Below are 13,879 nucleotides of genomic sequence, written 5' to 3' on the forward strand. Positions count from 1 at the left end.
TATCGTCAGAGAATTTTTTGAATGCTATGAGGATTTATTATCTTTTAGTATATAAACATATTCTGTCCGCAAATGTCTGTGTGTGTGTATACACATACACGCACACACGTATATATATATACACATACACACACGCGCATATAAATATATAAATATATAATACCTATGTCTGTGTGAAAACTGATGATAACCAAAATACCTTTAACATTTTCAATGAGAAAATGGTGTTATGGCTACGTATTCGGACATGTGTTATGATACGTAAACAATTTTCCTTCTTCCATTCAAAATTGTTCGACTAAGTTAAAAGCGGCAGATTTTGACACCATCTTCTCACCAGGGTTCATTTTAAATTTTACAGCCGCCTCTGTATAAACGTTACGCAATCTTTGAATATTTGATAATCTAATCAGTTGATAAGTTTACTTTTAATTAAAAATTATATATCATCACATTTTTCGGCATCAACTTCGTCCATGTCGTCGACGTCCTCCCCATCCCTCCTTACTCATCACATCATCATTGCCATCATCATCATCATCATCATCATTGCCCTCATCATTATCGTCGACGTAAACAATGTATTATTATTATTATTATTATTATTATTATTATTATTATTATTATTATTATTATTAGTAGTAGTAGTAGTAGTAGTAGTAGTAGTAGTAGTAGTAGTAGTAGTAATAGCAGTAGTAGTAGTAGTAATAGTAGTAGTAGCAGTAGTAGTTTTATTATTATCATGTTTATTAGGGCAACGAGAATGGTTAATACGCCGAGTAAAAAACTTAACGGTATTTTGTCCGTCTGGTCCTTCTGCATTCAAATTTCCTCGAGGTCGTCTTTGATTTTCATCCTTTCGAGTTGGATAAAATAGGTGCCAGTTGAACAGTGGTGTCGATGTAATAGACTTAACACCTGCCTCCAAATTTGCTGGCCATGTGGCAAAAGTTGAAAATAATAATATTGTCGTTGTTGTTCTTGTTGTTACCGTTATGGGAGACATCCTCTTCGTAGAATCTGATTGTTGTTCAATATTCTAAATGAGAAGTAGATAGACAGCCGACAACGGATGAAGGGTCGTTCTTTGTGATACTTGTCCTGTTTTTCATTGGTTTCCTTCCTTGTTTGCATACTGAACTCATTTGTTCTCGAATATTATGTTGTTTACTGTTGGCGACGTCCACTATTAATATATACACATCTATATATATATATAATATATATATATATATATATATATGTATGTATATGCATGTATATATTATTTATGTCCTTATTTAATTGAAAGCTACGCATCCATTTCCAAGTAAATACACATGCACACACATGCGCACACATATGTGCGCATATATATGAATGTAGACATACATAGATATATATGTTTATGCATATATATATATATATAAATGTATATATATATATGCATATATATATGCATATATATGTATACATATATATATGTGTCTATATATGTATACATATATACATGTATATATATATATATATATTTGTATATATATTTATGTATGTGTATATATATATATGTTTATATATATATATATATAATATATATATATATAAATATATATATACATATGTATGTGTCTATGAATATATAGATATATGTATATATTTGTATGTATATATGTATGTTTGTATTTATATATATATATTCATAGAGCTTATGTATGCACAAATGCAAGATTAGTGGACAGGTCAATAGTGCGATATTAGACGATTAAAAGCGAAGTGAGAAACATCTGCGTCCTTTTCTTTCGCTCTATATAGACAGATAATCTAAGAAACAATTCTGATAGGTATTTAGGTAGCTACCTTACTAAGGAGACAGATAGACTCTCAGACAAATAGGAAGAATTTTAACCTGTAATATTACTCATCTGATGTTCCTATTAACACTTATATTTTTTATTGCTTAGTTCTGAAACAAGTACTTATATATAGAATATTTAGCATAGTTCTGTGTATGATAATACGTCTGCTACTGGGTATCTTCATCGAAATCGCGGTGAGCTTACAACGGTAAGTTTATTAGAATTGAATTCGACTTTTAAAATAAACACCTATGCATGTACTACGCTGATACATGTTTTTATTGCTTTTGTTTGTTATTTGTGTCGTTGCCATTGTTTATGAGGTTCAGTTTTAGTCGCAGAGGCATGGGGAGAAATATAATGAAGTTATAACCATACCGTCTTTTACATAAATACATAGGACTTATTCAGTTATATTTCATTTTCTTATTTAATATTGGTATGAATGAGAGATATTTGGCTGCTATTTCTAGCAACATGTTGATTGACCAATGTGGGTTCCGACTGCTTATTGTTGAATCATTGCCAATGAACCAACGCAGAAACTTATATTTTGCTCGCCATGACTACAAAAACGATATCAAATAACTCAAAACACACCCTGCTGTTTCCATACAAATCACGCAATTAATGATATACATATTAAATCAGTACATATACAAATTAAGTCACATATGACATATCAACAGTAGTGAACTTTTGCGAGCACAAATCTAATCCATCAAACATATTTGCAGTCTAATCAATAAAGGCAATGAATGTTGTGATGTACCATCTGTTTACAACTATAATAATTGTTCAAACGGAAACTTGCTAATTTTCAAGAGTCTGATTTTTTTAGCATTGGATTACAGAAATAGTTTCCCTTCTATTCTCAATTACTACTTTTTTTTATTTTGCATAACTTCTCTCTTATGTTTTATGGGATACCATGTTGATATTCCTCCATGTTTGAATATCAAGAACAATTATAGTATTCAAGAACAAATATAGACAATGATTAAAAAAAACAAGAAACAGAGAAACAAGAAGATAGATTAACAAAAGAGAAAGTATAATTATTTTATAATGTAATTGATTTAATGCATTTCTCTTAATCTACAGTACACGGAAGTTATGTATTTTCATCCCTCAGACTTAAGCCACTTTACATTGTCTTAAGGCTCAGTCAGTACTTTGAGTAAAAATGTGCGAATTTTGACAAGATTTTATTGAAGCATACAAGTTTACTTACGCAACTAATCAAATCGTAAGTGCTATGTGTCTATATATGAACAAACTATATATGTAAGAATGTATATATAATATATACATACACAGTTTCCGTATGCCAAAACCGCTGACAAGGGTCGGGCAAGGCAACACTGGTAAGCAAGCCTCCTATTGCACAGCCACATCTGTGGTTATATATATCCTGAGTTACAACTATGTATAAAAATCAACCATATATATATATGAATATACATTGATATATATATATAACTACAAAATTAGAGAATGGAGAAATATACTTAAATCAGTAAAACATCAACTATCCGATGATACTCAATCCATACTTTAATACACCATTACATATGAGTAAAGGCAATACATAAAATGAAATGAAATATACAGTAATAGTAAAAAGATAAAGAGATATAAGTAAAAAATTTTCAAATATGATATGCAAATAAATCAAAACTGACAGCTGTTTCGGCAGTGAGGACAGTCATACCTCATTTAACCTATAAGCCATAAAGGCAGGTATAAATGAGGCATTAACAAGGATGCCCCACGGCCTCTTCAGAGAATTAAATTAAATTTGTTATAATAGTGAAAAATATTATACAATCATATACATATAAATATAAAAATATAAAAATGTAAAATATAAAAACTTATACATCATAATGCTACACTTATATAATATAATACACATTTGTACAAAAAAGGAAGGTAAACAGAACAAAATAAAACAAAATATATAATAGAGTATATATTAATATCAATAAGTACCGATATTATACATATTTGGCTAATAGTTTTTTTTATATATAAAAAAAAAGGCTAACATATATGGAGATGAAAAATAATAATTAAATCCGTGGTACAGTTCATAAGATTCTAAAGCTATAAAGTTAATAAAAATTACTATTAATAATAATAATAATAATAATAATAATAAAATAATAATAATAATAATAATAATAATAATAAAAAAAATATAATAAAAAATAGATACAGTTAAGTTAGCACCAAGTCCATCCTTACAAGATCGAAATAACTATATATATATATACATATATATATATATATATATATATACATATTTTATACACAGACACACGTACACACATACACAAACACGCACACATACATATATATATATATAGATACATAGGTACTGACGCTCATTCATGCCTATCTCGCGACCTATTACTGCTACATATTTCTCATTATGTATAGATGTGTGTGATCACCAGTTGCTCTTAACTGCGTCTATGTTTGCGTCTTTATGTTTGTACATACGTGTGTGCTCGTGTGCTGGTGACGATGGTCAAATATACAAAATACCTCTCTTTACTACTTCGCTAAACATAAAATGATACATACCGTCACACCAAGAAAATTTGTTGCATTTAGAGCTGCAGTAACTTCCTCACGAGTAAAGACTAAAGGTGTATGTCGCCGTTTCCGCTTTCTCGCCAGACGATCAAATGCCTTTGCAATCACCCAGATTCCGTCAAATGCGTAACCATGGAATTTGCTATATTCGTTTCCTCGTTTTTTGTTGTATTTGTCCAGGTACGTTGCTGGCGTCTGCAGAGATTTGTTAATAAAGATTGTTAATATTTTTATTAAGCGTAAAACTCAAGCAATATTTTTATATTAATTTTTCAATATACAAAAGGAGAAATTTTAAATTTAATTAACTTTGAAAAAACCAAATTTATATATATATATATATATATATATATATATATATATATACATAAACTATTTTATGTGCTAACACAAACATTTACAGTGCATAACACAAACTACAGTGTCAGCATAACAAATGTGGATTATTACTTCACTGTTCTTTTGTCTCTGGGTTTTCTTTTAAAATCGTGTACGCCCGTCATAATCAAAATCATTCAAGCAATAGCTAGCCCGAAAACTTCTACTAATAACCACTGTCCAATGTAAGCTTATTTGCACAATTTTATTGTAGCATTCTAGCGAGATACGATTGTTAATTTTATCAGGTCAACATTCAACATAGAAGTTCCTTACTTGCGACGTCATTTAGTTGTTGACGCCCTTATTGCGTAGACGCAAATATTCTCTAATAGATCTGATGAAATTTAAAAGTTATGTGATCACTGAAAACTACATCTTAAAGTCACCTGTATTAAATTTACATTATGCAATGTGATATTCTTGTTTTTAAGAGTAAGTTTTGATTTAATGGAGATTTTGTTGGTCATTAATGCACATCGTCTAGTGAACACGTAGTTTCCTTCTTTATTATGTCACGTCACTGCTGTAATTATATGTGAGTTATATCCCATTCACAATTCCATCGTTAGCCTATCTCGATTTCACGCTAAAACTATCATGATTTATTGACATTAAGCAGGTGATATCAATGCTAGAATTATATTAGACCTTCACCGATAATTTTATGTAATTCTGATAACATGAATATATGACAATTTGCAAAGCAACTTTGAAAGGCAGGACTGAGAGATGGGCCACATTTCAGAATGTTAAACATTTCACACATTTAGCTATCTCTAAATGATAAACAAATGAGGGGGGAATGAACCATAAAAATTAGCTACACCAAATGTTAAAACCTAAAATAAAATACGTTTATTTCTTAACAAAGGAGATATATTCAATATTCAGGCAACTTATAAACGATGGGCTACAAATACTATTATTCATTCAGATCACTGTTTCCAGTGATAGAAACGCATATACACTGCAATATTATCTAGCAATTCACATATACATATACATATATAAATATATATATATATTATATATATATATATATATATTATATATATATATATGCATACACACACACACACACACACACACACATATATATATATACATATAAATATATAAATATATATATATATATATATATATATATTATATATATATATATATATATATATATATATATATAGATAGATATATAAATATAGATATACGTGTGTGTATAATCCAAGAACATAAAATCATTTCCTTCAAAGAGATGTAAAACATACAATTTTCCGATTCTTCAGTTAGATACCACAAAAGAAAAAGAAAAAAACTCGAACGTAGGAAATAGAGAAATTTATTCGAACTTTTTTATAATATAATTATACTATAAAAGATATAATATAATACGATATAATATAATATATGTAATAAATAAGTGAAATATATATCCTACGATTATTTCGACTGATATCCACTAGTGAATCTATAAAAATTCAAATTTATGCACATGAGTCTCCTCATATATCAATCTAAAATGTAGATACATACACATATGTATACACACACATACATACACATACTACATATATGCATCTAATCAAATTTAATAATGAGAGTATATAAATAATATCATAAAATGCCCTATCGTGATTAAAAACAGTTCTAGTGTAAGTACGTATTTCCAGTTTTTTTCCGTAAGCAATGAAAGTATAAGTATATAAATATTGATTTACTGTGGTATTTTCCTCTCATAAAGTAAATTTGTGTTTTTACTTGTTACTTACTTAGAAAAATATTTATATTAGTACGCATAAATAGATTAGAATAATTCTTAAATACAATTTTATATATTTTCGTATAATTGTGCATATATGAATATTTTTTCTAGACTCTATAATAGTTAATATATATTACCATAGTATGTCCTTTCGAACTGCTATGCGCATAGAAATTATAGAATATTAAGATCATTGGCTTACTCTAATTTCTTTCCTTCTTAAGTAAAATGTTTATACTTTATTTATTTATATAATATTAACATTTTTATGTAAGAAATAGTATAGTTTATGATAATCGTAACTTTGTACATTTGTATAACACCGGCGTATTTAGTAGAAACTCTTGAATTAATGAATCGCTGATTAAAAGTTTTTTAATGAATTTACTATCTGAATAAAACATATCCTTGGTTATTTCTTCATAGTAATATACAGAGATTTTAAATGAAATATATTTTATACTCCAGCGTAATTCCTTAACATATTATATAGATTTTATTGTGATTATTTCAGATTAAAATATATTTAAATTAATATCATTAAGGATGCATAAAAATATTTTATGACTGTTGTAATTCTTGTGTTTATTAATTCATTTTAAAATTATTAACGCTCGCGCTTGTAAACATAGCTATACTTTAGATTAGTCAATTCAATGATATATGAGTCCTTCCATCAAATCTTGTCTACTATTTAGGCAAATATTACCCTGAGGAGACCCATATGCATAAATGTGGCTTTTTATAAATCCCCTTGGGATATGAGTCGAAATGCATTGTAGGATATATAAATATATATATATATACATGCTTTAATAATTTGTTAGATTATATATTTTATAGTGTAATTATATTATAATATAAATAAACTTTTAATATGTCGACTGTATTTCTATATTTCCTTATATATATATATATATATATGATTGTATGTAAGTATGTACATGCAGAAAAATAGGGGAAGAGGGAGGAGACAGAGCTCACAGAATATTTATATGTAAATTGAGTTATTATAAAACTAGTGTTTATCAGAACACATTTCATTTTGAAAATTAATAGGATGTAGAGTAAAATTCTCATTTGCGATCACCGGTTTTCAAACCAATGAATGTTCGCATCTTCCACTGCTGGTATCTCGCTGTTAATTTTATCAGGTCGATATCCTGCATAGAAGTTCCTCACATGTGATACCATTTCAGTGGTGGTGCTGTTTTTGTATAGCAACAAATATTCGTAATGGATATGGGGAAAGTTGAAAGGTAACCGAGCAGCAACAAATACATTTAAAATGAGATGTATTAATTTCTCAGTTAATGTCTGTCCCCAAATTCTTGTGTGTGAACGTTTTTATACCATAAAATGTATCTTTAAAGTATTGCCATGAAAACGTCCAGAGGTGTAAGGTCTGGTGAAGGTGGAATGTATTCTACTAAATCGTTGTGTCGTATCCAGCCTTTTGTCGACGTTGCTGCGGAAGTGCAGGAGTGCCACATGTTTGCTGGAGATAAAATTCCAAAACATTAAAGTCCCTTGGATGCTTGGTTTAACAGTTTTATACATCAAATCTAAATTAATATGAACGATTTCTGAAACGCTAAAAAGAATGGTCCAATTAATCGTGTTGATGATAATATGTATCACATTGTAACTTGTTGCTCTTCTGCAATATAGGTATCTTCAGGTCCCTCATATTAGGTGTAATTATGAAGGATAGTAGAGACAATTAATTTAGATGTAGCTTCATCACTGCATATTTCTGTTTGGAACATCTTCATTCAGAGAATAGACAATTCTTTGAATGCAACTTTTCGAAAGATGGTATTTCAATTTGCGATGAACGCTTGACTTTGAAATTCCATCTCACGATTTACTTATGGCGGAGATATTCTTGAAATTTGGCAGATGATTTATGGGTCTGGTCTGTACCCGAAATTTTCTGCACACTTCCATCTACTTCAAAGTTATCGTATTCAATTGAAGTTAAGTCGGGTATTTGGATCTGCTTGAAACTACTTCCTAAACACTCTTTGCTCTTCGGTTGCGTTTCCAATTTTCAGATTTCCTTTTTCAAAGATGTGTCCGCCTACCGTAATTATTTGATTTAAATTCCAAACCAAACGACTATTGAGTTATTATCTTTTACAATGCGTATACATTTTGAGAGACCACTTTCTTTCGCACCTTATATATATATGTGTGTGTGTGCGTATGGATGCATGTATGTATTATGTATGTATGTAAGTGTGTACGTATGAACGTATGTATGTATAAAAATATTCTGATGAAGTTTCCTAGATGTTTATGATGACATCATGCAGTAATGTCTTATCCTTGTTCCATATATATATATGTGTGTGTGTGTGTGTGTGTGTGTGTGTGTGTGTGTGTGTATGTGTGTGTGCGTGTGCGTGTGGTTAATTGTGTTTCTATGTATGTATGAATGTATGCATCTATGTCTGTATGTATGTATGTATGTATGCATGTGTGAGTAGCAAAAGAAGGAGGGAGTGAGAAAAAGTAAAGGGAGAGAGAAAGAAACAGAGATTAAGGAAGGAAAAATCAAACAGAGAGGCTGAATAATATTTCACATTTACACATAAAGACAGAGACACCTTTATACAGACTTATAAGCACATACATAATATGTAAAACTGTGTAGTTCAAGAATACCTACCCAACCAGAATCCGTAACTAAATTGCTGCTACTGAGTGGGAGGATATCTGTTGAAATGTAACCATGGATTGTCTCATTGATTTGCTCTTGAGTACAATTCTCTTCACTCTGTGTCCACCAATCCACCGGATAACCACCAAGGATTATCCACTGGTACTTTGGTCCATACATCCCTCTTTTGTAGGCCTGTCTTCAAAGGAGAAATACCAAATTTTAGATACAAATATATTATTATTGATTTAGAAAAATCATAATGTAATTAACTCCTGCAACATTGATCACGCGTTTCAGATGTATATTAAAGTAACATAAATGCAATCTACATTAAGCGTGAAGTAAAAATGTATTTTACTGAAAAATGAAGTATTTCTACATGAAACTTAGACTAAATATTATGAGTAGAAAACTGTTTTATTTGTTACAACACGCTAGATCAGTAAGTGAAACTCTGTTACATAAAATTCAGAACAGAAGTTTGAAATATTAAAATATGAAAGCGATGAAATTGCTGTTGTATTGCCACTATATATCACGCGAGCTTTCAGTGCGATAAATATACTGACAAGTGTGATTTGTATGTTTGTCAAATATAAATGATATATGAGAATTGTTTTATTAATAAACGCGTAATTAAATGATATAAAATCAGAGGATCACTTTTCATTATATCATATACAGACATGCACACATACGCACGAACACACACACACACACAAACACGAACACTAACAAACACGAACACACACACACAAACACACATTTATATACTGTTGTGTCTGGGGCAGGTCATTCTCTTTTTGTGCCTTATAATTTAACACATTCACCGGTAAACTTTACACTCATTTCTTTCTTTATTTTACTAAAATTTTCTTTGCGTCTTGCAACCATTTCAATAGTTGCTGATGCAAAAACACGGTGTTCGTGTTAAATTATAAAGTACTAAAAGAGAATCACTCTCTCCCCAGGCACAACAGAATATGCTTCAGCACATGAACTCACATAAAGAATCTTGCAAACCAAATCCCCAAACGATATATATTATACATATATATATATAACTTTTTTTTAGAATTATGAGTGTAATTATAATTAGGTTTCAGCTAAAAGAATTTCTTCACCATATACCGACAATTTTGAAATAACAGCCAAATACCTAGCTATTTCTCTACCGTAAGAGAATCTCTCAGATAACATATATATGTATGTGGTGAAGCAAAACTTTTGGCTGGACCTTCATTATAAATATACTCATACTTATAAAAAAAGTGTTGTTTAAGTTTACCGATAATGGTTCTTTTAACATGCCGAAAATATTTGGTAGAATTATTAATTAATTAATTAATTAATTTTACCCTTTATTATATATATATATATTTATATACATACATGTAGGTAGGTAGGTAGGTAATATATTATATATATATTGCCACAGGCGTGGTTGTAAGGTAAGACGTTTGCCTTCTAACCACGTGTTTCCGGATTAAATCCCTTTGTGTTGCACCTTTGGCGAATACGTTCTGCTCTAGTTACGGGCCCACGAAAGCCTCACGACTGCATTTGGTAGACGAAATCTGAAACGAACCCCCTCGTGTATGTACTTGTGTGTGTGTGTGTGTGTGGTGTGTGTGTGTGTGTCTGTTTGTGTGCATACGTGTGTGCGTGTCTATTTTTGTCTCTTTATGCTTGTTCCCAGAACCGCTTGAGAATCGTCGTTGATGTTTTTGATTTCGGTAACTTAGGGGTTCGGCAAAAAACGATCGGTAGAATATTTACCAGGATGAAAAATTAGTTTAGAGGTTGATTTATCCCAGTAAACTTTTGAACGCGGTGCCCTAGGATGGCACAGTCCAATGACTGTAAAACTAAAGTATCGTATGAACAGGAAACTGAAAATCCCGGCAAGTATCATGCACATTTTATATTACACTTTATTCCTTTCATTATAACCAAACGAACATCGAGGTAAAGATTGTTTATTAAATTAGTTAAATGGAATGAAAACTTGTTATTCTAATGTAATTATAAATCCCGTACTATTGAAAACAATGTATTGAGTACTTAATTCTGTTCATTATATCATTATAAACAAACATCTATGTATAGTTTATTTAATTACTTAAATGGAACGAAGAATAACGACTTGTTATTTTGCTATTCTAATGTAATTATATATCCTGTACCATTTCGTGAGCCATTGATAGAGTAGCACTAAAAATCTTAACTGTAGCTTGGCAGAGTGAGAGAGAGAGAGAGAGAGAGAGAGAGAGAGAGAGAGAGAGAAAACAAAGCGGAGAGTAAATGAAAGAAAAAGGTAAATTAGAGCAGATAATTATATACTCGAAATGCCGAAATTTATGTCATCAATTGTATGTTACTTATCCATCCACATTGAATGCATCCACATCTTCTTTCTATGTATATAATTATTTGTTAGTATAACTAAAATTAGAAACTTCACTAGCCCGGTAAATCCCTCTTTTGATAAACGTTCTCCAATTATGAAGTGCATTGAATGCCTGCAGTTATATTTTGTATTAAGAGACGGTAGCTAATTACAATTAAATGTACCGAAGCAACTATATATAATTGATTGTATTTACAATAGAACCGGCGCAGAGGCATATCATCAAATATTTCATCTCTTTTTTATTTAGCCCACTGCGATTCAATTCATTCGTAAATGAACATATATCAGTCACAATGTCTAGTTCTCTCGTAACCAGTAAACTGCTTCTTACCAGACTTTTTAAAAAACTCTTTTAAACTCATATACAGTTACAGCATAGTTTGGTACATGCATCCACATACTTCCTCAAAAAGTAGGCTGGAACTTAATAAATGGAGCGGGTGCAGACGTCACAGTATGGCAAGCGGTTTGTTTCCCAACCTCAACGCTACTGCGTATTATCTTGGGCGTCTTGTACGCGAGCCGTGGAAGGCCAAATACTTGTGAGTGGATTTGGCAGGCGGAAACTGAAAGACGCTTCCCGTATATTCAGGGTGCGATTGGTATGTCGTCGACATTGTACATTCTTAATTTCGCGCATGCGCATTGCTTGTCTTTTGTTTTGTCTACTACACAATGTGGAAGGATCATTTGAGCACCGTCTGTGAGAAAAAACAGCACCATGTCGCAATTCACTCAGCCAGAAATTTTGAATCGATATGCTGTACTGCTTGGCATTTGCGGAAGCTCCAATATTGATATTTCAGAGTGTTTGGGTGTCAATAGGTGGTTCCTGGAAGACCCTATGCCTCGCAACAGGACTCTGCACCATGCACAAAAGTAGGAGAGCTCACTCTGCGACCACATCACCCCTAACATCTGGCCACCGAACTCCAGTCTGCAACCCCCTATATTATTTTGTGTAGAGGCGCTGATGAGCGAGAGACCAACCAAATTCCTAGTAACACCAAAGAAATGTGAAGGCAAGCCTTATGTCAGTATTCACTAACTCATATAAGGAGACCGTCCAGAATTGTTGCAGCTAATTCCGAAGTCGTCTGGAAGCCGTGGTTGAAGCCAATGCCGATTTTATTGGATAGATTTATTATTTAGTATTTCAAGATATTTTTATGTAGTTTTGGTAATTATATCTCTTGAAATGTCACTGTTATTTTCCTTTTCGCGTAATTTAGACGACAGTTTATGCACCACACCTTGCACACACACCCACATCCACACACACATATATATTTATGTAAGTATTTGTGTGTGTATTCATATATATATATATATATGTATATATACATACACACAAACATATACGTATAGTTTTCTTTAATAAATGTTTATGTTATATAATAATATTATGTTATATTATATTCATAGTATATCATGCAATATAATATTAAATTATTGGATTCTCAATAGTATCTCTCAATAAAATTTAACTTTATATATATATATATAGGCGCAGGAGTGGCTGTATGGTAAGTAGCTTGCTTACCAACAACATGTTCCCGGGTTCAGTCCTACTTCGTGGCACCTTCGGCAAGAGTCATCTACCATAACCTCGGGCCGTCCAAAGCCTTGTGAGTGGATTTGGTAGAAGGAAACTGAAAGAAGCCCGTCGTATATGTATATGTATGTATGTATATATATATATATATATATATATATATATATATATATATATATATATGCATATATGTATATGTATATATACATATACGACGGGCTTCTTCCATATGTATATACGTGTGTGTGTGTTTGTGTTTGTCCCCCCAACATTGCTTGACAACAGATGCTGGTGTGTTTACTTCCCCGTAACTTAGCGGTTCAGCATAAAGACTTATAGTATAAGTACTAGGCTTAGAAGGAATAATCTATGAGGTCGATTTGCTCGACTATAAAAGCGGTGCTCCAGCATGGCGCAGTCAAATGGCTTGAACAAGTAAAAGAGTATAAGAATATATATATATGTATATATATATATATATATGTATATATATATATATATATATATTATATGTATATATATGTATATATATATATATATATATATACATAACATACATACATACGTACATACATACATACATGCATACATACATACATACATGCATACATACATACATACATACATACATACATACATACATATATGTATAAGAGTATACAAG

The 13,879-nt window shown here is 30.9% G+C and overlaps 1 protein-coding gene across 5 annotated transcripts in view; it reads right to left on the reverse strand.

Moving 5' to 3' along the window:
• Nucleotides 1-13,879, reverse strand: part of LOC115214515 (gamma-aminobutyric acid type B receptor subunit 2-like) — a 1,118,481-nt gene that overhangs the window by 495,060 nt on the left and 609,542 nt on the right. For 4 of the 5 annotated variants that reach the window (XR_005000211.1, XM_036505132.1, XM_036505134.1 and 1 more), the window contains exons 6-7: nt 9,254-9,439; nt 4,428-4,634 (exon numbers count right to left, since the gene is read on the reverse strand). Coding sequence is in view for 4 of the 5 variants with exons in the window: in XM_036505132.1 (XP_036361025.1) it covers nt 4,428-4,634; nt 9,254-9,439 (393 nt within the window). In the remaining variant the exon portion in view is untranslated. Of the gene's footprint in view, nt 1-4,427; nt 4,635-9,253; nt 9,444-13,879 lie in introns of all 5 variants that reach the window. The other variant, XM_036505133.1, reaches the window with a different exon arrangement.

The sequence above is a fragment of the Octopus sinensis genome, linkage group LG7, assembly GCF_006345805.1.
Source record: "Octopus sinensis linkage group LG7, ASM634580v1, whole genome shotgun sequence".
Taxonomy (NCBI): Eukaryota; Metazoa; Mollusca; class Cephalopoda; order Octopoda; family Octopodidae; genus Octopus; species Octopus sinensis.